At 37.1% G+C, this 26,850-nt stretch overlaps 1 protein-coding gene across 11 annotated transcripts; it reads left to right on the forward strand.

Annotated features, from left to right (window-relative positions):
• Nucleotides 1-1,319: 1,319 nt before the first annotated feature.
• On the forward strand, nucleotides 1,320-26,850 carry LOC148880551 (dynamin). 11 transcript variants are annotated; one of them, XM_088962488.1, is made up of 8 exons: nucleotides 1,459-2,121; nucleotides 3,519-3,607; nucleotides 8,055-8,130; nucleotides 11,078-11,138; nucleotides 21,560-21,609; nucleotides 21,692-22,015; nucleotides 24,191-24,229; nucleotides 26,461-26,850. In XM_088962488.1, exons 3-8 carry the CDS (start codon nucleotides 8,116-8,118, stop codon nucleotides 26,644-26,646), a joined length of 675 nt encoding a protein of 224 aa, XP_088818614.1. In that variant the 5' UTR covers nucleotides 1,459-2,121; nucleotides 3,519-3,607; nucleotides 8,055-8,115; the 3' UTR covers nucleotides 26,647-26,850. The 11 variants fall into 11 exon arrangements, with proteins under 11 accessions (XP_088818609.1, XP_088818614.1, XP_088818618.1 ...); XM_088962492.1 differs by having other exon boundaries at nucleotides 21,692-21,949; XM_088962490.1 differs by having other exon boundaries at nucleotides 11,078-11,123.

The raw sequence follows: 26,850 nt of genomic DNA on the forward strand, positions 1-26,850 counted from the left end.
AGTAACCTCAAGGCCGCATTTGCGAAAAATCATACTCTATCTTCTTATCTGATCTTTAGGCTGGGTTTGGTTTAGGGCTTGGGCGGCATAGGGCTGGGTTTTTATCAAAATTTGAATGAGCCCGATCTGAAGCCCAAGCTCAAAATAATATAAAATATTAATTTAGGTCACACTTAGTTTGGTGCAGGGCAAATCTATTGCATCTAATTCAATTTTGCATTTGTTTATTTGTAATTAAGATTTTTATTCCTATCTGATATAAAATTTGTAATTTTTGTTTCATTTGCACTCATTGGTAGTATAAGTTTTGTATTTCAAAAACTGATGTAAATTTTGCACCACCTTCCTCCTACCTGAATCCTCTTATATGAAGTGGGAAAAAATTGATAGATCCAGAACGTCCTATTTATCAAGGTTTTAAAGACTGACCCAGAAATAGAACCGCTATAGCCACCAATTTTTGAGTTAGCAGTTCGACCATTCAGGTCGAATGGTTTGGACCAGTTACATTATTAGGGCAAATGCTAGTTTTTTATACTTTTAGGTAATAGGTTTTTTATGAGAAAAGAGAGGCTGCGGTTGCCTGCTGAAAAAGAAAGAAATAAAAAGAAAAGAATGAAAGAAAGAAAGAAGGAAAGAAAGAAGATAAAAGAAAAAAAGGAAAGGAAAGAGATAAAGGAAATAAAAGAAAGGATGGAAGGAGGGAAGGAGGAGGAGGAGGAGGGAAGAAGAAGGAAGAGGTGGAGGAGGATTCGACCTTCACTGTTGATGATAATGGCGACGACATATGGCGACAACAATAGAAATGCAGATCTCAGATATGAGATCTGATTTCTTTATGGTCTCCAACCTTTGTAATCTTCTTTTTCTCTTTGTTGGGATTTAGTGATATCAGATGTGAGATTGTTCTTCTCTCTCTCTCTCTACTATGCCCACGAATTGCTGTTTGGATTGAACGGGTCGATGGCTCAACCATCCAGGTCAGTGGTTCTTTGACCAAGTCAACGGGTTTTGGCCCATGAATGGATTAAGGGTAAAAACGGAATCGATTGCCCAAGTCAATGGTTCTCTGAACCGTTTGAATTAACAACTGTTCAAAAAACACTGCTATTTATTATATCGTGTTTCATCCAATTTTACTTGAGATCTATAATTAGCTATGATTACAAAATTTACAAGAAAACCAGGAGGTTTTTCTAACATGAAAAATGACAAAATTTACAAGAAAACCAGGAGGTTTTTAAAAATGACAAAATTTACAAGAAAACCAGGAGACTTTTCTAACATAAAAAATGATTGGTTTGAGTCTGAATCAGTTCGGAACAACCAATCGGTGCTGTCAGGTAGACCCTACCCATTGACAGCCCTAATCTGAAGGGTCGGGTTGGATCAGTTGGGATTGACCCAGATGATTGACAGCCCTACAATATACCTCCCCTCGCTCCACATTGTGAGTTTGTGACCTTGTATACGGCAGTGTTTGGATCCAATACCCCAGCCTGGACGACCTCAGACCCGGAGTGTTTAGCAATTGTGCCCTCTACGGTGCACGGGATGGAAGAGTCCGGATCAGACCTTTACAGAATGTACGTCACACCAATTTCATAGCATATTTTCTATAAATCTTAGCCCTATAGTACAGGTGGGGTAAATCTTGATCGGATGCGAAATCCACGGGCAGGATGCAATTTAGAGAGAGAGTTATAATTTTAGATTTTTGAGATAGAGTTGATTTCCTACTCATTTTGCTGCCCACTCTCTACTCACTTTTCCTACTCACTAGTCGACCCTGATCGATTTTTGTCGAGTCGAGTCCGCGCGCGCACACAATTCCACTTTCCCCACACGCTGAGCTCCAAATTCTAACAGGCAGCGGCAGGGGATTATGGCCATGGAATGCCGTATAAGGTCGCTGCTTCTACCTTAACTTCGGAATCCAGAGGAAGAAAAGGTTTGTGGTTGAGACATTTTGTCGAATGGAGAACAGCAAAAGTACTAATCTTTCGAGGAGGCTTGCAATTCAAATAGAGAATCCGTTTGCTTTGAAGGTGGGTCAAGTCTTTACAGGTTTTGGCATCGGTTGTGGTGTTGGAATCGGCGTCGGACGCCCTTTAAACTTGGGTACGTCTCTGTGTGTGTGTGTGTATCCTCAACATGAACTTGGGAGGATTTTTCAGGGGAAATGATGGTGCAAATCCGCATAAGTCAGCTGGTATTAATCTATGTAAAATTTTCAAGCGTTTATTATTTTAAAATTGTTCCTAATTTATTTATTTTTTTCATTCTGTAGTTAGAGGTCTTGGCATACCTTACAGTTCATGATGCATTTGATACAACATTTTGAATAGCATTCTCTAAGAAGGAAACCTTGAAACAAACACATTGTCTAGCAGATTAAGTCACCTTCATGCGCTCATTTTCTTTATATGTAGAGAAAACAAGGAAAGTCTGGTTTCTTCTGTCCAACAAAATGTGGTGTTTCTGTATCTTGTTGGCCCTTTTCTTTTTTTTCACTTAAATAGAAAGTTTACGATTATTAGAAGAAATCGTATCCAGAGTATCAGATATCAACTATGTTAAAGTTTTTATTGTCGGACTATTGAGCATGTTCAATTAGTCATACACTTCGCAATTTTGTGAAGAAGAGTTTGATACTTTTATACTTATTGCTTATATACTTGTCACCTATATTTATTGCACATTCATTTTATCAGCTATTGACTATTCAAGACCTAAAGGAATCAAAATGCTGTGCATAATTATAGTTTAATATATGCCTCTGCAGTAGTCTTTGTTCAAAGTAAATGAAACTTCAGTTACCCTCCAATCAGTCTAAACATCAATTATGAACAATGGTTCTAAGTTCCAGCATGTAGGAGAATGTGAAGTTGCTTTAACTTGGGCAATACACATGTATCAGATGATACACCATTATCTTTCAGATGATAAAAAATGCCTAGAATTACCATATCAAACAATTTTGAATTCTGATGGAGATAAGGTGGTTTTGGAATTTGAATGGCATGAATATCGTTTCTTGGGATTCATCCTTTATTCCACAGCAATTAATTCCTTTATGTGTTACTGTAATTTTTCTATGCACTGATTTCAACTTGTTTTATTGATGTCTGTATTGAGTTTTGATACTATTATCATGCCCTGAGTCTAATACCACTTTTACTGGCTTCTCAATTCATTTCTTCTTGATTGCTTTTTATACACCATCACATCATTCCTCATGCATCATTGCCATGATCTTGAATTTCTGGAAGGAACAAAGGAAGGTACAAGCCTTCAAATTTTGATAGTTTCTTTATCTTTATGTATCTCATGATGGTTAGGAATAGTAAAAGGAAAAAAATCCACTTTATTTGATATGAAACTGGATTATTATATGACCATTTACTCATTTAAAAAGATGGATTAAGTGCTACCCTGATGCGTACTCCAAACACTCATGTTTTGTTTCTGTTAGTATTCCTGGTGGTTGAACCTTAGATTTCATCCATGTGGCCCAGGTGCAATACCAGCACTGCAACAAGTTATGAGTGCAACCAGAGGAGCAACGGATGCTTTTTCAGGAATTGGAAGACATGTGAACAGCTCTGTATGTTGAACCTAAACTCTTTTTTATCTTGTTTTTTCTTTTTTGTCATTAATTTCTTTTTTTTTGGGGGGGGGGGGGAGAATTACTTGTTTGCTTGTTTGGTTTCTATGTTGAATATTTTGTGATTGAAATGTTTTTAACCATGTCCCCTTTCCTATTTGCATTTTCTATGTTGAACATTTTGTGATTAGACAAGGAGACCCATTATCCCCTTTCCTATTTACATTGGTTGCAGAAGTGCTGGGGAGATTGATCTCTAAAGCAGATTCTAGGGATTTGATAAGAGGCTGGAGAGTTGGAAGAGAAAACATATCACTCACACACTTGTTTGTAGATGATACAATTATTTTTTTTGTGAAGGAGGGGATATCAATAGGATTAGAAATCTTAAGCTCACCATACAACTGTTTGAACAAATGTCAAACTTAAAGTGAATTTTGAGAAAAATTGTATAGTTGGAGTCAATATGGGAGAAGGGGAATTATGTGAGTGTGTAGACATTTTGGGATGTGTAATATCAAATTGGCCTCTAAACTATCTTGGATTACCATTGGGAGATAACCCTCAAAAAGATGAGTTTTGGGCTCCTGTTGTGGAGAGGTTTGAAAAGAGACTTTTTAACTGGAAGAAAAACTATTTGTCTTTGGGAGGGAGAATCACTCTAATTAGGTCCACACTTGCTAACCTTCCGGTTTACTTTTTATCAGTATTTAAGGTCCCGGTCAAGGTGGCTAGCAAGCTGGAAAAACTAATGAGAGGGTTTCTATGGGAGCTAGGAGAGGAGAAGAAGGACCATAGGGTTAGGTGGGAGGTGGTGTATAGGAGTAAGGAGGGAGGTCTGGGAATTGGGAAAATAAGGAGTAGAAATCTAGCACTACTAGGGAAATGGTTGCGGAGATTCTCATTAGAGAGAGAAAGACGGGTTAAGATAGCGGGTAGTATTCATGGGATGGCAGATAATGGATGGGATTCTGGGATTCTTGCAAGGACTACAAGAGCATTTCCCTGGAAAGCTATTCAAGCTATTTTGCCCTTGTTCTCTCCCTGGATAAGGTATGATGTGCACTCAGGTAACCTCACTAAATTTTGGGAACACTTTGAAAGATCAATTTCCAGGCCTTTTTGCTATCTCTACCATGAAAAATGAACCAATTTCCTCCTTTCTTGTACCTTCTAATTCACCTTTTGGTTTTGGTTGGAACTTGGGTTTGAGAAGAGCTATCAGGGACACAGAGTTAGATTGTCTTTTAGCCTTATTATCCGTTCTGGATGGGGTTTTCCTTTCTCCAACAAAGGCAGATAATAGAATCCGGACTGTCACTCCTTCGGTGTCTTGTGCCTCCTTTTTTAAGACCCTATTTGAAGGGATGAGAGATCCATCATATGGATGACCGAACCCTGCAGGTAGGTTGGGTGAAATTTCAAAAATTTCTCTCTCTCCCATGTGGGAATCACATTCATTGTTTTAGAAAATCTGCATTTTCAAGGATCAATCTTGAACTTAACCGAACCAGATCTGAAACCAAAAGGTAGGAGAGGGATATACCTAATACAGAGTAGCAGTAACTCCCAACGAAGGTGTTCACACCCAAGGAAAGCTCCAAAGATTGCTCCCACTGAAGATGACACAGCGGAGGGTGGAGTAGAATTAACAGGTTTTTCATAAGAACCGAATCCTTCAGTAAGAATTCGATGGAGGGTATGTGAGCACGACTTCAGATCAGTTTTTCTCCAAAAACTAATATCAAGAATCTTCTTGATCGCTCCTATAATGGAGATCGAACTGGCAATGGCAGCGGCAAGAGGAGGGCGCAAGAGCAGAAGATGGCACGATCTTACTGTAGTTGTCTTCTCTTTTTCTGTGATATGAAATCTGTTGTGATGAGATGATGTTGTATCTAGAGGTTCACCGTCCTCCTCCTTTTATAACCTTAAAGAGAGCTCCTAATCTCATTAGGAGTTTCCTAATCCAAATTTGTATTTGGATCAGGACTTCTCTTTAAGAGATAAGTATAAGTCCTTATCTTATTTGCAGATTAGATCAGCCCTCCTAATCTCATTAGGAGTTTCCAAATCCAAATCTGTATTTGGATCTAGACTCTGAGTGGATAGGGATAACTCCCTATCCTATATGCTGATCCAAATCCTAGATCCGCCCCCTTCTTTAATTAATCAAATTAGACCAGTTCGAATTGGGCTTTAGGCCCATTAAGTCCGTGTGCTCACTAACCTTCCAAACTACTGCCTTGTTGGGCTTCCTTGTATGGCGTGGGACCCAAACATTGATCTACACATCAGCCACATGGGTTCAGCCTAGCCTCTGTTACAAGGCTTGGCCAAATTCATTGTTATGGGCAGTGAACCCCTGAGCCCATCACCATGGGCTTTTAATGGGCCCAACACTTACACTAAGTGGTCCCTGGGCCAAGCCACCTTATAAAAACCCAGGGACTGTGGGCAGATGCAAGATTAGCCCATCAGGTACTACCCTCAATGGTCTTACACTTAACCTCTCAGCCCATAATGATCAAACACTGCCCGACAAGAGAGGACCTCTCCCTCGGCTGCAAGGAACAGTACTACACTCTACTCGCATGGATCTCGGGAATTAAAACCTTTTGCAAACATTTTGAAACCGTAATATATATGTATATCTTTATAAATATATTTTGCAAAAACAAATTTCAACGATTGAAATCGGCTGCCAGCAGCTTTGGTTTCCATCAGAGAGAGTGCATCCCCGATCATTACCTTTGTCCGACAAAGGGGCTGATCTTGTCACTATGATCACCCACTCAGATGAATTCTCGGACTGTCCCAACATACCCAGGTTTTGACCCCCTCTAAAGATCTCACTGATTGACATATCAAATACAGCCGAATCTAACATTTGGTGCAGTATCATAATCGAATCTAGGGGTCAGGTGTAACATTCCAGTTTTGCCCACTAATCACCAAGGTCCAGGGCAATATTGGAATTTTGGTCCGGTTCAGGGTTTCAAGTAAACATACACTGCATGTACCTCGGGTCTCATCCTGGCAGCTGAGACAGGCTACCCCAACCAATTTGGCGGCACATCAGTGTCAGCCTTATCAGGATAGATCTCCCCAGATCGATCCATCGACTGTGAACATTCTAAACTAACACGAGTCTCATATGTGTCCAATTTAAGGATATTACATAGAAAAACTCCATAATAACATGAATCAAATATGTACTTTATTCATTTACAATAAATGTCATAATGTACATCATTCCGATTGGAGCTAAGGGCATACACTGTCTAACACTATTACCCCCCTCTTCTATTGGTTTGTCCTTCCTGGTTAAAGAGGTGTGGTGTCAACCCATTCCTCCTATGGTTGGGAGTTTTTGTTGGGAAGCCTTCCTGGAAAGAGTTAATACAGGGGATTTACTTCAAAGAAAAAGCCCTAACTGGTGTGTCCTCTGTAAATCTAATGGTGAGTCTGGATACCACTTACTAATTTCTTGTTAGTTTGTTAAAGGTATTTGGGAATGGTTTACTTCTTTGTTTGGGTGTAGGTGGACCCCTCATTTGAATGTGCAAAGTTTATTCACATCCATGCCTCGTTGGACAACAAAAAGGACCAAGATCACGTGGAGATGTGTTAGGGCTGCAGTATGTTGGACTGTTTGAGAGGAGAGAAATTCATAGATTTTCTTAGATAAGGAGAGAAGCTTGGAAGAAATCTTGGAGAGTATCTATGTTAGGGTGATACATTGGTTGAAAACTTTAGATCTGTTTATAGACTTCTCAGTTGATCAAATGATAAGAAATTGGAAGGAAATTGCAGATTCAGCTTTGGTGAAGAAGACCTCATGTTCTTGTTGGACACCTCCACCTCAAGGGTTTACCAAACTGAATTTTGATGGCAGCAGCATGGGTAATCCAGGGCCTTCTGGAATAGGGGGAGTGATAAGAGATGAAAAAGGGAACTTGTTAGCTATGTATTCCGGTCCAATTGGGGTGGGCGATTCTCTAAGGGTTGAGACTCTAGGAGCTCTTGAAGGGATCCAAAGGGCTAAGGACATGCGTATTAAAAAACTGATAATAGAAGGTGATTCTGAAATTGTAGTGAATTGGCTAAAAGAGGATAGCTCTAAGCTCTGGATTTACAACAATGAAAAGAGGAAGTTTAAGTGGCTGACTAAGGACATCAAAGTTCATTGCACATGGATAAAAAGAAATGCAAATTCCTTGGCGGATGGGCTAGCTAGACAAGGGGTGAACAAAAACTCTCTCTTTTGGGCTGTGTTGTAAGTTTTTCATGGTTTGGGTGTACATTGGTATAGTAGGGAGTTAAGATTCTTTAGCTCCTTTTTTATGTAACTTCCTAAGTTCTCAATTATTAATAAAATTTACTGTTATTGATAAAAAAATGTTTTTAACCATGTGTACATTGTATTTTGGCTTTTGTTTATTAGATGAGAAGATTGGGAGCAAAGAACATTGAAGCAGGAATTGGATGTGGAGTTGGTTTTGGCCATGGCTTTGGAGTTGGTACGTATTGTTTCCAATCTTCTACCCATGACCTTGTAGAACCTTCAATTTGCCTTAAATCAAAATATTCACGTCTATTCCTTAGTATTTGTTTCATGTAACCAAATTATCTCATTCTTTTTATATATCTCTACTGTGTTACAAATTGGTGCTAATCCAAAGTGCTATTATTGTTCATTGCCAATAATGTTTTCTTCAAACCAATGTTTTAAAGGTGTGGGAGGGGTACGCCTGGAGGCATGCCTCCAAGCCAGGTGCCCCAAAAACACCCTGAGGTGTATGCCAGAGGCGTTTATACCCTTGAGGTGTATGCCTCAGGTGCAAGAGGCATACACCTCATATGCTTTTTTCATGAGATGTTATGCACACCTCATACAAAAAGTCAGAAAAAAAGAAAGGAAAGGAAAGGAAAAGAAAGGGAAGGGAAAGAAAAAGAAAGAAAGAAAAGAGAAAAAGAGAAAAGAAAGAAAAGAAAAGGGAAGGGAAGGAAAAGTAAGGGGAAAGAAAGTGTGCCGGGGGCGAAGCCCTCCATCCCCTTTTCTATGCAGCCCAATTTGTTTTTTTTTGTGCTACCCTTTCAGCTAGTGTTATGCATCTTTATTCTTCTTAATATAAAATATTTTTATTAAAAAATGAAAATAAAGAAAAATGAAATCCTCCTTCCTCTTTTTGCTCCTCCCCTCCTTGTTCCTCCTCATCCCCCTCCTCTTAAGGAGGCTTATGCTTCCTTGTGTTCTGAACTACACCTCACGCATCCAGGTAGTCGAATTATCAAGTGGATTGTTATTCCGAAGAAAATAGAGCAATTCTTATGCATGCCTTGATATACTCTCCAACAAGATTGGGATTAGGAATGGCAACTGGGCGGAGACCATATTCCCTGTCCCTTAAACCAATTTTGAAATAAATCTGTTGGTTCGAGTGGTGAAGTGTTGGTGGTCTTCTTTATCTTTTATGTTTTCTTTAGTCTGTTACGAGCCTTTAGTTATTGGACCTAAACCTGTTTTATTTTATTATGCCTATGTGTCCCATCACTAATCAGGGGCATTCTAGTCTATTCCTGTAACATCTTATTGTGAATATATATAATAGCTTCTAGGGCTGGCTAAGAACACATTGCCGCCCATTCACAAACTTATCTTTTCTTCTTTTCTCTTCTCTTCTTCTTCTACTGCTGTATTTCAGCTAACAAAATCCCCATCCCCAACCCCAGTCCTTGCCAGGGATAAAAGTTATCCTCCATCCCTGATCCCCGATGGAGACACGTTCTCTTGGGTGTAGGGCCCAAGGAGAGGTTTTCCCGGCAGTTTATGCCTTACTAGTGGTAGAACAGATCTAGGAAGAAGGACTGAGTGGACAGTCCTAGTTGTTGCCTGGGAGTTAGAACAGATCGCAGGGGGTGGTCACAACCCAGGTTTAACTTCCAAAAGTGGTGTTTCTTGACCATAGAAGCTGCTCTCAGTCCAGAACTGGTTACAGAGAGTGCTTCAGTCCATTTATAGAGGGTGCTTTCAGCCTAGTAACAACTCTGGTAAGTCTGAAATCTTGTCCCTCTCGTTGAGATTACAACTGTGGTTACTGTAAGAGGAAGAATATGTCTTCAATATCAGGAAAAGTGTCCTCTAAGGACAATAGGACTGGTGGGAGGTCTTCAAACCTGGAAATCCCAGATCTGCATAGCTTGCAGATTACCAATGTGTTGTTAGATGAATACAACTTTAGAGAATGGTTTGTTTCAGCCAAGCTTTTCATTACTTCCCAGGAACTTATGGGTTATATAGATGGATAGAAGAGGAACCTAAAGAGGATGATGCTGATTATTCAACCTGGTATGTCCTAGCTGCTTGCCTCAATGACTCTAAGAGTAGGAAGGACTGTTCAGCACTTCCCTACAACCTCTAAGATTTGAGAGGTGTCAAAAACCTACGGACAATGGAAAAATAATGCAAAAATTTATAGGTTAACCCAAGATATTGTTGCAGCTTTGCAACTTTAGGACTGTGGCAAGAATTAGACCACCGCCTTGTATGTGATTAGGAAAATACAAAAGATAAGGAGAGTCATGATAAACAAATTGAAGAAGGCAAAGCTTTTAAGTTCTTGGCTGGCATAAACCCGATGCATGAGAGCATAAGATCCCAAATTTTGGGAAGGAATGAACTTCCCGATTTACATCATGTTTACTATCTTGTAAGGAATGGAGAGGTTAGAAGGAAAGAGATGTAAGTTGACATCCAAGTACAACCTGTTGAGCATTCAGCCATGATTTCTTCAACCCAAAAGGGGGGCAAGCATTCATATAAGAGGCATCACAAGTGCTCTCATTGTGGAGGTGACAAACATTTGAAAGAGACTTGCTGGATTCTTTATCCTCACTTGAAACCAACTGCATTAAGGGAAGACAAGAAGCCTCAAAAGGGTCAAACAACAAGTGGAAATGTTGTCATAAGTAACAACAGTGAAAGCCCAAAGAACACCTACAGTTGCACCTCCTCCAATGGGACAGACCACTAGTTCCCGCACATTAGGGTCCTTTGATTTCACTGCTAATGAGGTAGAAATCCTTAGCCGAGCCATGGCTCATCTAAGAAACAATTCCCTTGCCTCTACTTCTCTTGCCAAATCAGGTATTGTTTCTGCTCACAGTGTGATTAGTCCTATAGTGTCTAATTCTTGGATTATTGATTCCGGTGCTACTGACCATATGACACACATGTCTTCTTTATTTTCCTCTTATCATTTGATGTCTGGACAAGATAAGATGAGAGTTGCTGATGGTTCCCTCTCCACCATCTCTAGGAAATGGGAGGTTAACTTAAGTAAGGATCTCTCTCTTAAATCAGTTTTACATGTTCCCAATCTTGCTTCCAACTACTTATCTGTTTCTAAGCTTACCAAAAATTTAAACTGTAGCATAACATTCTTTCCTACTCATTGTGTTTTTCAGGACATATTGACGAAGAGAATGATTGGGAGCGGTCATGAGTCTGGAGGTCTCTGTTATTTTGGTGCATACATCAGTTCAGCCTTATAATCATCTGCTTTTAGCGGTCGGGATAATGAGGAGTTAGTAACTAGGTTACATTTGTGGCATGCTAGACTATGTCATTTACCTTTTTCTTCAATGCAATGATTGTTTCTTGATTTGTTTAAGTGTGTTTCGAGTAAGAGATTGGTTTGTGAAGTGTGTTAGTTGTCAAAACAACTCCTTTTGATTTAGTTCATTCTGATGTATGGGGCCCTTCACCTCTTGCTTCTATAAATGGCTTTCGTTACTTTATCAGCTTTATTGATAACCATGGCATTTTGTGAAATGATTGAAACTCAGTTTTGCAAGAAAATTAAGCCAGTCATCTTGTGCTAGTACCCCTCAACAGAATGGGGTTGTTGAGCGCAAAAATAGACATTTATTAGAGGCAACTTGAGCCTTAATGTTTTAGCACAAGGTTCCCAAGAACTATTGGTCTCAAGCAGTCCTTATAACATCATATATGATAAATAGAATGCCATTTAGGGTGTTGGGTATGAAAACTCCCTTCTCTGTCCTTTGTCCTAACCTTCCAAATTTCCCTCTTCCTCCTAGTCTTTGGCTGTGTGTTTTGTTCATGTTAAGGATCCTAAGAAGACTAAGATGGATCTTAGGGCTACAAAAGGGGTCTTTCTAGGGTACTCTCCCACACAAAAAGGTTATAAGTGCTATGATCCAATTACTAAAAAAAAATGTCACCAAGGATGTGGTGTTTTTTGAGTCCCAGTCCTATTTTCAGTCCTCCAGGAATCCTCTTCAGGGGGAGACTAGTAGGATGGAAGAGGGTTTTTCTCCTTCCTTTTTTGTGCCTCTTTCAGGCTCGGGTCTTCCATCTTCTCCTCCTGATCCTCCCAGTTTTAGTTGCCTAGGTGAATCTAGTGAGACTCCCATTAAACCTGTTACTACTCCTGATTGCCCAGGTGAATCCAGTGGGACTCCTACTGAACTTGTTACTGCTCCTAATGTTGAGGATGTGATTGATAACATTAATAGACAATAGAAAGAAATGAGAATTGCCTATAGAAGAAAGAAAAAAGATCCTCCAACTTGTGGAATGGTTCTAGGTAATCCTATCACTCATACTCATGGTTTCAAATGTCGCAACATTTCGTTAATGTCGCTCGACATATGTCGATGTCGAGGTTCACCAACATGAAAATGGATGGTAATATAAAAATTACATTATTTCGGTCGACGTTTCCTATATTTTAGAAATATCGACCAAATAAGTCCAAATAACAAAAAAAAAAAACGCTTTTTCCTATTATGTCGACTAATGTATATTAATAATATAATATATTAGTTATATTAAAATAATACAGTATATTAATATAAATTATTCCATTAATAATTTCCATTTAATATCAAATAAAATATTTATAAAAAGAATTAACAAAAAATAAAAACAAAAGAATAAATTAATTACTTTATAATATAAAACATAAAATATTTTTCAAGTAATAAAATATTTATTAAAATTAGAAAGTTTATTAAATTTTATAATAAATCATATTCTAAATTTAGTATAAAAAATCAGAATAAATTTATTAAATTTTATACTAAATCATAATTTATTATAAATATAGTATTAAAAATCATAATAAATTCGTTAAGTTTTATAAGAAACCAGAATTTATCATAATCTTAATACTACAAAAAGGAGAATCAGTTTATTAAATTTATAATAAAATATAATGTATTATAACTTTAATATTTAAAAAATCAGAATAAATGTATTTCTATTTACTAGTCTGAAATAAATATATTATAATTTATAATAAGTCAAAATTAAAAATAAGAAAAGAAAATATCGGATAACCTTGTAAAAACATCAAAATGCATAATAAATCAGTAAATTGTCATTTACTAATTTGTTATTTATCTTAGTTTCTTAGCTTTATATAATGGTTGGGATTAAGATAATAGTATAGAAATATGTATTAATGCTTCTTTTATCATTTTACAAAATATCATTGCATATTTCTACATATTTCATAATATTTCCACAATGTCTCTAATTTTTACAATATTTCCCCTTGACATTTCCGACATATGTCCTATATTTTGGTAAGCGACATTTCCATCGACATCGACATTAAACTTTGCTCATATTTTTGATTTGGATCTTCCCATTGCTCTTCGTAAGCCTACCTGTTCTTGTACTACTTGATACCCCATTGTTGAATACGTTTCTTATTCCATCAAACTCTTGTTGGATTCCTCCACCTCATGGCTTTATTAAACTAAACTTTCATGGCAATAGTATGGGTAATCCAGGGCCATCCGGAATAGGGGAAGCAATAAAAGATGAACATGGGAATCTGTTAGCTATGTTTTTTGGACCAATGGGGGAGGGAGATTCCTTGAGGGCTGAGATACTTGCTGCTCTTGAAGGGGTACAAAGAGTCAAGGATATGCAATTTAGTAAGTTGATCATAGGAGACTTTGAAGTTGTGGTGAACTGGTTAAAAGAGGATAACTCTAGGATGTGGAGTTGCAGCAATGAAAAGAGAAAATTTAGGTGGTTGACTAAGGATATTGAAATTCAGTACAAGTGGGTAAAGAAAAGTGCAAACTCACTGGCAGATGGTCTAGCTAGGCAAGGGGTGAATGGAAACTCTATATTTTGGGCCATATTGTAATTGTATTTTGGTGTTCAATGATTGTCTAGGGAGCTAAGATTGTTTATCCCCCTTGCTTTGTGATTTTTCTTAAATCTTAATTAATACATTTCACAGTTATTGATAAAAAAAGTTTCTTATTCATGTTTATCTCCTCGTTATTATTCCTTTGTGTCTGCTCTTTTTTTTGTTTATGTTCTTGGTAGGTACTCGGAGGTAGTGTTTAACCCAAGATGGAGAGAGGCGCTATGAATAAGGAAATGAAAGTCTTAATGTAGGTCAGGACTTGGGAATTAGTGGATCTACTAGAAGGGAAAAGCACTGTGGGATGTAAGTGGGTGTTCACTGTGAAGCATAAGGAGGATGGGTCTATTGAAAGATAAAGGCCAGGCTAGTGGCAAAAGGGTTTACTCAGAAGGAAGGGATTGACTACAATGAGACTTTTTCTCTAGTTGCAAAGCTTAACACAATCCGAGTTCTATTGTCATTAGCTACAAATTTTTCATGGGAGCTACATCAGTTGGACGTGAAGAACGCTTTCCTGAATGGTGATCTACATGAGGAGGTATTCATGAATCCTCCACTTGGTTATGATTTTCATTGGAAGGTATATAGGCTAAGGAAAGCATGATATGGACTTAAGGAATCTCCTCATGCTTGGTTTGAAAGGCTTTGTGGGGCCATGAAGAAAGTGGGATACACTCAGAGTGGTGCAGATCGTACCTTGTTCATAAGAAAATAGGGTAGCAGGCTTACAACACTTATAGTCTATGTGGATGATATGGTGATTATTGGGAATGATCCGGAAGAGATACAAAGATTGAAGGAGTTCTTGGCATCTGAATTTGAGATCAAAGATTTAGGCCATTTAAAATACTTCCTTGAAATTGAAGTTGCAAGGTCACAAGAGGGCATTTATATATGTCAAAGGAAGTAAGTTCTTGATCTTCTAGAGGAGACAAGTGTGATGGGGAGTAGACCAATAGATATTCCAATAGAGCAGAATCATTGTCTCCAGGAATCGATTGGAGAGGACTACCCTGATAAAGAAAGATACCAAAAGCTGGTGGGAAAATTGATATATCTATTTCTTACCCGACCTGATATAGCTTATGCTGTGCATATTGTCAACCAATTCATACACTTTCCAAAGATTCCTCATATGAAAGCAGTTGAAAGGACCCTCAGGTATTTGAAGACATGTTCAGGGAAAGGAAATTCGTTCAAAAAGCATAATAAATTTGAAATTGAGGCGTATGCTGATGTAGATTGGACTTGATCAATTGGAGATAAGAAGGAAGTCTACTTCTGGATATTGCACATTTGTTGGAGGGAATTTGGTTACTTGGTGAAGTAAAAAGAAAAACGTGGTTGCAAGATCAAGTGTAGAAGCTGGATATCGGGCTATGGCACATGGTGTTGCAAAACTATTGTGGCTTAGGACCCTCCTTGGTGAGCTCAGGATGAAGGTTGATGGTCCTCTAAGGTTGTACTGTGACAACAAGGCTACCATCAACATTGCAAATAACCTAGTACAACATGATAGGACTAAGAATATTGAGATTGATTGACACTTTGTAAGAGAGAGAATTTTCTCGGCTGAACTTTGCATTCCTTATACACCTTCTGAGATGCAGGTTGCTAATGTTTTGACAAAAGGACCGTCTTCAATGAAGTTCCTAGACTTACTTGGCAAGCTAAACATGACTGACATCCATGCTTAGCTTGAGGGTGAGTGTTGGTTCAAGTGGTTAAGTGTTGGTGGGATTATTTATCTTTAATGTTTAAGTTCTTTAGTCTGTTATGGGCCTTTAGTTATTGGGCCTAAACCTGTTTTATTTTATTGTGCCTAGGTGTCCCATCACTAATCAGAGACATTCTAGTCTATTCCCGTAACATCTTATTGTGAATATATATAATAGCTTCTAGAGCCACCTGAAAACACATTGCCGCCCATTCACAAAATTCTTCTTCTTCTTCTTTTGCTGCTGCTGCTGCTGTATTTCAGCAAACAAAATCCCCATCCCCGACCCCAATCCTTGCCAGGGATAAAAGTTACTTCTTCTTCTTCTGCTGCTGCTGCTGCTGTATTTCAGCAAACAAAGTCCCCATCCCCGACCCCAATCCTTGCCAGGGATAAAAGTTACTTCTTCTTCTGCTTCTGCTGCTGCTTCCGCTGCTGTATTTCAGCAAACAAAATCCCCACCCCGACCCCAATCTTTGCCAGGGATAAAAGTTATCCTCCATCCCTGATCCCCGATGGAGACAAGTTCCTTGTGGGGACCCAAATCCTTGAAAATTTTAAATTAATAGTATTTTAAAATAAATTATATTAAAATAAAGAAAATTTTAAAACATAAATAATATTTTAAATATATTTTAATATATATATATAATTTAAATAATTTAAATAATACCATATATATAACATAATATATATAATTGGGGGTGGGGTGGGGCGGGGACTTCATTCTCCATTCCCGACCCTGACCCCGGTCGGGGATCCCTATTAATCTCTATCTCCGTCCCCAACCCAATGGGGTTGGGGAGGTCAGGTACCCGACAGAGATGGGGAAAATTGTCATCCCTAATTGGGACCAGAAATGGACAATTTCTAATGTGTGAGAATAAGATTATAAGCATAAGTTAGATACCTATTGTTTGCAAGCCAAGGATCTAGTGACCACAAGTTTGCATGCTTACCTCAAATTGAGATGAATAAGATCTACCATTCTATTGCTCTGAAGGAGGATGTTTATGCCAATTTTCTGCTTTAGTAATCACATTCTTTGTTTCTGCATGAAAAAGAGGACAGAACATCAGAAAAAAGGAAAAGGGCATTGAATGGATCTTTGCAGTCATTCAACTAGGTTATTTGCTTTAGTTGAGTCAAGCCAGATGGACAGTTTTAAATTCTGGTTCCACACTTTTTTCACCTGACTGGAGACTGAATTTGGAAAAACTTTGAGTTTCCAGTTGAAGAGCATGGAGGTTTTAAATGCTGAAATAAGAGAACAAACAAATTTATGTAATCACCCTATTTATTTATTTTTGTTTTTCTATTTCCTCCATTTCATTCTTATATATATTTTTAGATAAATCATTTTATTCTTATGTTTTACAAACTTTTTGTATCTTTATTTATCTTTTTTTTTATTCTCTGCCATTTTCCTTTTTTTTAATCTGAAATTGGGTTCAAAATATTTTGATTTTCTGAAGTTCCAATGTAACTTAAATCCAAAAAGTGGATGATTACCCCAACTCCCACATGCATCCTACGTGTAATCAAACCTAATCCTTCAATAAGCAAATATCACCTTCCATGTCAGCAGTCTCCCATATGGAGGAATAAATAATTAGAGCAACTTACTCACAATGAAAAGGATTGGGAATTAGTTAAAGCACAATCAATCCATCAAAACTTGGGCCACCTCTTCAAGTTTACTTTTACATTGTTTTTAACGAGTTTGGTAAATATAAAACAAATACATAATGAAAGTAGCAGATAAATATAAAATAATATAATTTTTATTATTCATATGATAAATAAAATTACTAAAAAGTAAAGAAAAAATTTTAAATGTGAAAACTTCCAAAATAGTAGGGAAAAGACAAAAGATAGATCAGTAGAAAAATGTGCAATTGATATACTGTCAATAGTTCACCAAGGTCTTATTGCAGCTTTCTGGGGGAAACTCACTGTGTGTTTAATGCATTTAAATCATCATTTTTTATCAAGAATAATTTTGAATAAACGGTTATCATTGAAATAAATAGAAAAAGGGAACTGATTTTGGCCCATCCCATAAACACAAAGAACCCCTGTCTGTAATAACAAAAATCAATACATAGGGGTAAGGGGTATTTCAGTCTTCTAAAACATGCACATTTTGACTAATGGTTAGGGGTTGTCCCTTTATAAAGAAGGGGATGTGCCCAAATCACTCCCCACAACTGAGAAGTATATTTTTTCCCCAAAAGTAAAACTAATCAGACAGAATGGAAATCAGTGGGCGAAGATGTGTTTGAATTATTGCATTCATAGTTTTTTTACTAATACTATATTTTGAAGATAAATTATTATCAGATTTTTTTTTTTTTGAAAAAGGTAAGGCTACAGTTGATTGCCAAGAGAATAAGAGAAGTGAAAGGAAACTAGAAAAAGAAGAGCAAAGAACAGAAAATTTAAAAGGATAACTGTTAATGGGCCCCATTCACCTACTTTGCACTTTGCAATTCATTTTCTTGCATTTTGAGATAGTTTTGTAAGGAAAACATGACTGAGACTAGGGCTGTTATCCTTTGGTCTATTTTGGAAAAAAAGGAGCTAGGCTGTGTTTACTGGCTTAACAAATATATAAATCTTATTGTACATACAATCTCACAATTAATAAAGCTTTACTGTTATCTATAAAAAAATACAAGAATTTTTAATGAGAAGAGGCTATCTTAAGAAGCAGTAATAGAAAATATCCCTATCAAAGTGGTGAATTGGACATTATGAGGTCCATCGGTTTCAGATCATATCAAGCTAAATTTTGATGGGTGTAGCATTGACAATCCAAGTATTTAAGGGATTGGAGGGGTCTTTAGAGATAACCATGGGGCTGTGGTAGCAATATATTCAGGACATATTGGGGTTTAGGAATATACAAAAGCCAAAATCCTAGCAGTTCTATATGGAATAAGGATGGCCAAGAGGCTGAATATGAGAAACTTAATGGTGGAAGAAGATTCTAAGGCCATAGTAAGCTGGCTAAAATATGAAGGTCAAGGAACATGGCAATATGATCACACTGAAAGAAATCAAGCATGTAGCAAGGGAGGTGATTATTTCAGTTAGGTGGCTACCTAGATCAGCAACTTATATGGCTGATTCACTTGCAAAACAAGGTGCAAGTAGAGAGAAGATGTAGTGGAGGGTCACAAATGAAAGTTATTTATAAAAGATGTAAACAGAAACAGAAGGGCAGGTGAAAACCAGCCCTACAGAGGGAACTAAATGCATGTACATGACATTCTTTTTCATAAATCAATGAAGTTTGTTAACAATAAAAAAATAGTTGTGAATTTCTAAAAATGTGTAAATTACTAAAAAATAGAAATATGTAAGCCAATGTTTTAAAAGGCGTGGGAGGCGTACACCTCTGAGGCGTATGCCTCATGTGCTTTTTTCATGAGGCGTGCTAGAGGTGTACGCCTCATGCGCCTCATGTACATCTTATATAAAAAGACAAAAAAAAAAGAAAACGGAAAAAAAGGAAAGGAAAGGAAAGGAAAGGAAAAGAAAGAGAAGAAAAAAGAGAAAAGAAAAGGAAAGGGAAGGGAAGGGAAGAAAAGATAAGGGGAAAGAAAGTGGTTTGCCCCCTGCCCCTTCGGCTGGGGGGCTTCGCCCCCTAGACCCCCCCACCCCCTTTTTGATGCAGCCTAATTTGTTTTTTTTGAGTTAGGGGGGGGGTGTCTTGCTCCACTTCGACAAGATCCCCCTTTCAATTAATGTTATGCATCTTTATTCTTCTTAAAATAAAAGATTTTTATTAAAAATAAAGAAAAAATGAGATCCCCCTTCCTCTTCATCCTCCTCCTAACCCCCTCCTCTTAAGTAGGGGTGCAAGTCAGGTGGGTTGGGCCAGGTTTCTGTATTTTTGAATGATACTTGGTAGAGGTGGGGGCAACTTTTTCGTCATATAGGGTAGCTGGTAGATATTCCAGAAACACCTCAAGTGGTTTAGCGTCTGAGACAAGTTGACACATGAAACTAACAGATACTTAAGGAGTGATTATGACAATGAAACAGTAGTTTGCTGAGTTTTCTAAATTACACTAATGGTCTCTTCTTCTTTGCTTTTTTTTTTTTTTTTTTTTTTTTTTTTTTTTTTCTTTAAGGTATTTATAGCTGTAGGCTGAAGTGTGACATGCTCATGAGGCATGAGACAAGGATCCTATCTTTTTCAGCCATCAAGTCAAAGATTGTGCACCTAATCAGCATGTCACATTGCTTAAAGAAAAAAAAAAAACTTAGAAGGTTAGGGAAATATTTGGTTGCAGTTTAAAGCTAGAAAAGGAAGGTAACTCTTCCTGAGGCCCCACCTATTTCTTTGGACTTCCTATTGTGCCATCAGAAACCAGGTCCCAGATTAGGAATTTCAACTCAATTCTCTTTTGAAGTTTGCATGGGCTGGGCTCTGTGATAGTCCTTCTCTTGTAGGTTTCACTAAGTCATGTGCGAGTTCTGTTCACATTGCACCTTAACCATTATTTCAGCCTTAAAATTCTCATGTGAGTATTTGCTACTGCCACTGATCATTTTTTCTTTTATGGGGTTGCTATGTAAGGAGAAGAATGAATCAAATGATGCTCTAAGCTTCACCTGATATAAGTGTTGACTGTGTGCCATACTGGTCATTTTTTTCTATTATAGGGTTGCAATGTAAAATTGTATTGCTCATCTCCACAAGTTAACATGCTTCCTCCTTTTAACCTATATCTTTAAAAGCAAGAAGTGCAACTAAAGTGCAAGGGGCCACAGTCAGGTGCCACAGGTTTAGTGGAATGCAACTAGAGCTTGAGATGTAAGGTGTAAAGTGAAATGCATTCTTGAACAAAGTCAGGTGCCACAAGATAAATGGTTTAAACTACAAAAATCCTAGCTACAAGCTACAACAAGCAAAATACTCATTCAAACATCAAATTCAAGGTTAATTCATTAAAACATGACAACGAGCCAGGCGAGGGATCATAGTTGTCAAGGCGTCGCCTAGGTGCCCTTGGCTGGGAACCTAGCCCAAATGCCTTGACTTTTAGCAACTAGGCGCTTGCCTAGGTGACCAAGCGCCCACCTAGGCAACAAAAATGACAAGGTGAGCATCTTTTATAATATCATTTGTATTGCTGTATCTTATTAATGTATGCATTAATACATTTTATATATGCTATATGTATCAATATACTTTGTTGTAATGTTTTACTATTGAAATTTAAAAGATCAAAGGATTTTGAGGAAAGAAAAAAAGAAAGAAAGAAAGAGGAAAGAAGGAATAGAATTATAAAGAGGTTCTGTTTTTTTTTTTTCTATTCTCTCTCTAATTAAATAAAACAGAAACTCCATCCTTGTTTTTTCTATTTTACTTTCTATCTTGAATATTTATCATATAAAGTTGACCTTCTTTAGCTGCTAATTAATTCTCTACTAAATCCTTATTATAGAAATATTATTTTTAAAAATAATTGAATTAATATATGTAAAGGATTCTTATCTTTTATATGTGATGATTTGCCACATTTTTAGAGGAAATTTAATGTTCTTAATAAGGAGAACTGTTATTTTTTCAATTAATATCTTGTGGTTGTTTAGATCTGAATCCATTTGGGATCTGTAACCTGTCCTGTGTTCTGAGTAGCCACTTGTTGTTAGCTCTCCTGTTGCAATGAGTCTTTTCTGAATTAATAAATTTCTTACTTTACCTTTCAAAAAAAAAAAAAAAAAAATAATATATATATATATATACATGCTGAATGGTATATAAAACTAGGGAACTAGCCAAAAGTTAGATTTTTATATTATAAAATTTTTATTGCCTAGGCGACTAGGCGCCCTAGTGTCACCCAGCATCACCTAGGCGCCTTGAAAACTATGTTAGGGATATCTCACTTACCATTGAACCTAGACATACGCTTTAAGGCACTGCATTAGATGCACATTTTAATTATTCTCCAGTTTATATGCATACATTTTAGAAGTTTCTCTTTCTAGAGGTATCATTTTGATGTTTAATGGCAGGTCTTGCTATCAAGCCAAGGGTGATTCATCATATTCAATCTTGTCTTGGAGTATGTGATCCTCTTGCATCACAATTTATAGCATCTATTTCTTTTCCACTAATCTAACCTAATTCTTATCTTTATTTTTCAGGAAGTACTAGCAAAGATGACGATGAAGTTCGGGAACATTCCTGGTCTACCTAGTCAAAATGTCCTCCCAGGGTCCTTGCAGAGCAGTATGAGCATGATAAATGACATCTCAATGCAAAACCAAATTGGAAATATCATGCAGTCAGCATCAAAAACTATGGAAAATACATCTCAAGTCCCATCTAAAGCTGTAGGTATGAGCACTGGGTCTAAGTACACATCTTCATTGGACACTTCCCTGGGCAGTCGCACCAAAAAGGTTATCAGCAATTTCTTGCAGAATTCTGTTTTGAAGGATGGGGAGGAAATTGGGTCTAATAATTTGGTATGTCATGCAAATATAGTAGCATGCATATTTTACTTTTTTTTGAAGAATGCTCTAATATTTTCTTCAAAAGGGGCTAACATGTAAATATTATGCATCAAGAAGATGGAGAGCACATAAAGGGATGTACACTGATGCACAAAATATGAATAAGCAGCTCCCCCAATAACAAAAAAATGACATGGAAATAGAACTATTACTATACAAAATAGCCGACCCAATTCTTGAATTAACAAGAAGAAACAAGTGCATATGCTGTAGTTTTCATTTCACTAGGGATCCATCTATTCTGAACATTCTAGTTCTCCAAGGATTCCTGGATCTCTTTAGCAAATGCACTAGGTGCCATGGACCACTGGCCTACTACCCACACTTTAGCACCATTGGATGACATTGGCCTAGTCTCCCTCAATGGGCAGCTATGCAAGATTAGAAGAAGAATGATTTCTGATATGGATTACCATTAGTAGAGCTTTAACATACACTTTCAAGGAATCTGCATCTGTAATGGTCCTGCTAAATGCCAAATATAAACCTCTTTCTGCCTTGGGTGATACACCTCCAATCTCTGCCAGTGCCAGCACTGGATTCCCTTTGGAGCAGCTGTCAAATTAAGTATGACTTGATCCATCCACAGCAGGGGGAATGCAAACTCTCCTGGTGGTTCTCCTGGGAAGGGTTCAAGTCTGATTGGTCCATAGTCTAATGCATATTGTGCATTTGCAATTTCTGATTCAATAGATAATATTGTTGCTCTACATTGTACTTCATCTGTCCATGTTTAGCAAGTACTATTCCTAGGAAACTGTTTCATGGTTATGCTTCTCTTCAAGTTGCCATTACCTTCTTTGTCCAATATTTATAATTCAAGTGCATCTTATCAGATGGTTGGAATGAACATTATCTTATTATTTTGTCTTCCACTGGAAAACCATATGGTTGTCTTAGACAACTATCCAGAAGCCACCAGGACAAATGCTTAGAGCAGAATTGGTTTTCTGATTTTGAGTGGACACTAGACAGGTGCACTTATCAGTTTGGTGCAAGAGTGATTTTTTTTTTTTAAATAGGAAATGATAAAAAAACTAACTATATTTTTAGAGATACTATTTTTATTTTCAGAAGAATTTATTTATTTTATTAAATGATTCTTTACATTTTTCTTCAACTATCATAACATGGATTAATCTTTCTACATGGTTCTTTGGAATTTTGACAGATTTTTGTTTTGTTTTATCTTGTGTTTTGATGAAATTTTATGTTGTGGTAGGTAAATAATCTTGATCACAAATCTATTGCTTCTTAAAGACTTTATCATGTTATGATGTTATTGATCATTAACAGATGGGTTTTATTGATAGAAAGCAATGTAAAAGATGTACACCAAGAATACACGATGTAAAAGGTTACTCAAACATGGAAAAAGAAATACAACCAATCAATCTAACCCTGCTCCATAAAGAGCCCCTGACTATCCACTCCTCCACGAGCAAGTGAATCAGCCAATAAGTTAGCTGATCAAGGAACCCAACAGAATTCTGCTTGTAGATAAGCATACCAACTTGTCAGATCTTTTGTCTGAGATTCCAAGGGCCAATCATGTCTCCTTTTAGTCAGCTTATAATTGTTTTAGAATTGCTTTCCACCCCTCCATGAGGGTATTTATCCCATCCTAATTCCTGACCATCCACTCCCCAATGAGCAAGTGAATCAGCCAATAAGTTAGCTGATCAAGGAACCCAACAGAATTCTGCCTGTAGATAAGCGTTCTAGCTTTTCTAATCTTTTGTCCGAGATTCCAAGGGCCAATCTTGTCTCTTTTTAGTGAGCTTATAATTGTTTTAGAATTGCCTTCCAGTATTAGCCCATGAGATTGTGCATCCTTGAACTAATTCCAGTCCTTGTAGAACAGTTGTTAGTTCATCTATGACAGAATTTGTCATTCTCAGTGTCCCAAAAGTCAACTTATTGATGTTATGACTTCTGATTTCCCTCAAAAGCAATGTGTTGAAACTTGAAACTCCTTACAACTGGAGAAAATTAATTTTACTACTCGCAGTGCTTTTCATTCAACAACCACATGACTTTTATGCATAATACTAAGTATTTAAAGTTGGTATTACATGGGCTGTCTTATGGTGGGATGATATGTTTATGTTCATCTTTCATTTACAGGTGGAGCACTTCCGGTTGGAAAACAATGTTCTTCAAATGGTAAAATTGCCCCTCCCCCTCCAATATTATCTTCTTGATATCTGAGTTCAGTTAAGTAATCAATAATTTTGAGACACTGAGGACTCTGTTTCATTCTTTTTGGCTCTGTGATTGAACCTAGAAATTGTGAAGCCTAGACACCAACCCATTGAATACTCTATAGAACAATGAAACACTTGCTCCTGTTTCTTCACCACAGTAGCTTGTCAGCCACTGTTCCCTGGTCTAACTTTCTTTCCTTTTTTCTTTTTGTTTTTTCTTGGTGAGAAAACCTCTTAGTCTTTGTTAAGTCCTTAAGTTTGCTGGACAGGGAGCAAGTTATTAAGAAACTCCCAGACACAGCTTAAAAAAATAATAATAAAGAAGAAAAAGGGCTTTCTTATAAGCCCAGTTAGTCCTATTGGTGGGCTGAAACATTTTAATAAAGAAAGGGGCCTGTAGTCTAGTTTAGTGAACAACGGGCCCCAAGTTAATTGGGCTTGTTTGTAATGCAATAAGCATTTAATGGGCCTACAGTAGAGCCCATTTATTTATAAGGGGATGCCACTTGTCCTATTCTAACAAGAGGGCTATTTTCCCTCCTTTAACCACTTGAAGTGGGGGGACACATGTCACCCTAGGGTAGAGTTATTTTCCCTCCTCTAACCACTTTAAGTGGGGGGACACATGTCATCATTGGGGAGGAGTTTTCTTTTCCCTCCTTAACCCACTTTAAGTGAGAGGACACTTGTCACCTTAGGAAGGAAGAGTTTTCTTTCCCCTCCTTAACCCATTTTAAGTGGGGTGACACTTGGCACTCTAAGAAGAGAGGAGTGGGAAGTTACTTAACCACTCCCTCCTCTATATAAACCCCTCTTCTACAAGGAGAAGGGGCTAATGCCTTTTTGTTGGCTAATTCTATTCAGTTGATAGAATTTATAGCAACAAGAGACAAATCAAAGGAGAAAGAAGAGAAGAGTGTGGTGTGGAAGAAAAGGGAGAAGGGGAGAAAGAAGAAGGTAGGGATTGCAGTATTTCTCCTCCACCTCTTCATTATGATACTCCTACAACTTCCTCTATTAGACTTATGTCTTTTCTTATACTCCTATCACACACTTTCCTTCTTTGTTGTTATTATTTCCCTTTTTTTTTTCTTCTCCTTGTCTCATTTTAATCATATGTGAGGGAGACAACCATCTACAGCATTGTTCATGAAACTTGGCTGATTATCGTTCCTCTCAATCTATTAACCTATGTGTGAGGGAAAAAACCATTTACAACCTTGTTCATGAAACTTGGTTGATTATGGTTCCTCACACCATGATAAATGCACATAAGCACAATTTAAAGGCCATTTGCAGCCTTATTGATGAAATATGAATTTTTATGATACCTATTTACTTGTTATGTATAAAAAGTTTATTTATTTGCTGGTTTTCTCTTAAATAAAGTGAGAATATATATCAGAATTGAAAATTCTGTAGAAAAATGATACTTAATTTAGTCTCTATTCATTGGTACTTTCTCTGCCCCTAGAAGAGATGTAATTAAGGGAATATCTACGTGATTTCCCAAATGGGGCTTATACCCAAATAACAAAAAAACCCAGTTATTAGTCTAATTGGGTGAATTATGTTCAGTCTCTATTCATTGGTACTTTCTCTGCCCCTAGGAGAGATGTAATTAAAGGAATATCTACGTGATTTCCCGAATGGGGCTTACCCAAATAACAAAAAAACCCAGTTATTAGTCTAATTGGGTGAATTATGTTATGTGAGAAATTATACTAAAAAAAAATTCCACTAACAGTCTTATGAAAGAGATTAAAGGGAGTAAAGAATTAACGATATAAAGGCAAACTCAGAGCAAAATCTGGTGCAAAGGAAAACCAACCTAAAGAAAGAAGAAAGGCTACCAGAAAAATAAAAAAAAAATTACTGGCTTCTTGGTTGATCTAGAAATTCATTGGAATGAAATATTCAACTTGGATGCTATGATGCAGACTTCTTTCATAGTATGATAGTGTCCAGTAATCACTTATAGACCTTTGCAGTGACACTATGTCATGGAGAACTGGACTTTAACCAATAACCTCTTGAATCTAATGAAGCTAGAAATTCTGAAATTCTGAGCTAGCCATTTTAATCAGACCAAAACTCCCTCTGAATCCTTTCTGCATTTCTTTCAAGGTGTTAAACAACTACTTGTTTATGTAAGCTATTTATTAAAATAAAATATTTCTATGCATTCAGGTATTGAAACACCAGCAAGTCATCGAAGAGCTGATGGAGGAGAATGAAAAGCTTCGTCAAATACTTGTTGATGAGTTGAAAGTTCCAGAGAGCAAGCTCAAAGCCAGGAATACGAGTAGAACCAAATCACTTTTCCCATGTTCAGATTGTTTTGAATGTCGCAGAAGACAACAAAGATCAAAATAGAGATGTATAACCTCAAGACAAACATAAGCTTTAAAGTTGCAGCAAGCCAACAATAAAAAGAAGGCTTTAAATTATTCTTTACTATACGCTTGTTAAACCTGGAGTCTGGACATTTTGTTCTGTTGTTTGAACATTTTCTCCTGGACGACAGTTTAGTCCAATTCATTAAGAAATAATATCAAAAAGCAATTTAATGGTATCAAA

Source organism: Nelumbo lutea, chromosome 1, assembly GCF_056320005.1.
Source record: "Nelumbo lutea isolate HS-2025 chromosome 1, American lotus-T2T, whole genome shotgun sequence".
Classification (NCBI taxonomy): domain Eukaryota; kingdom Viridiplantae; phylum Streptophyta; class Magnoliopsida; order Proteales; family Nelumbonaceae; genus Nelumbo; species Nelumbo lutea.

What these genes read in the sequence shown, in the direction of transcription:
- LOC148880551 (XM_088962483.1), top strand. Translation starts at nt 1,977, where the DNA reads ATGGAGAACAGCAAAAGTACTAATCTTTCGAGGAGGCTTGCAATTCAA. An exon ending in CGGACGCCCTTTAAACTTGG is followed by an intron (nt 2,122 to 3,518) that starts GTACGTCTCTGT and finishes CATGTGGCCCAG; the next exon opens with GTGCAATACCAGCACTGCAA. An exon ending in ATATTCAATCTTGTCTTGGA is followed by an intron (nt 21,610 to 21,691) that starts GTATGTGATCCT and finishes TTTATTTTTCAG; the next exon opens with GAAGTACTAGCAAAGATGAC.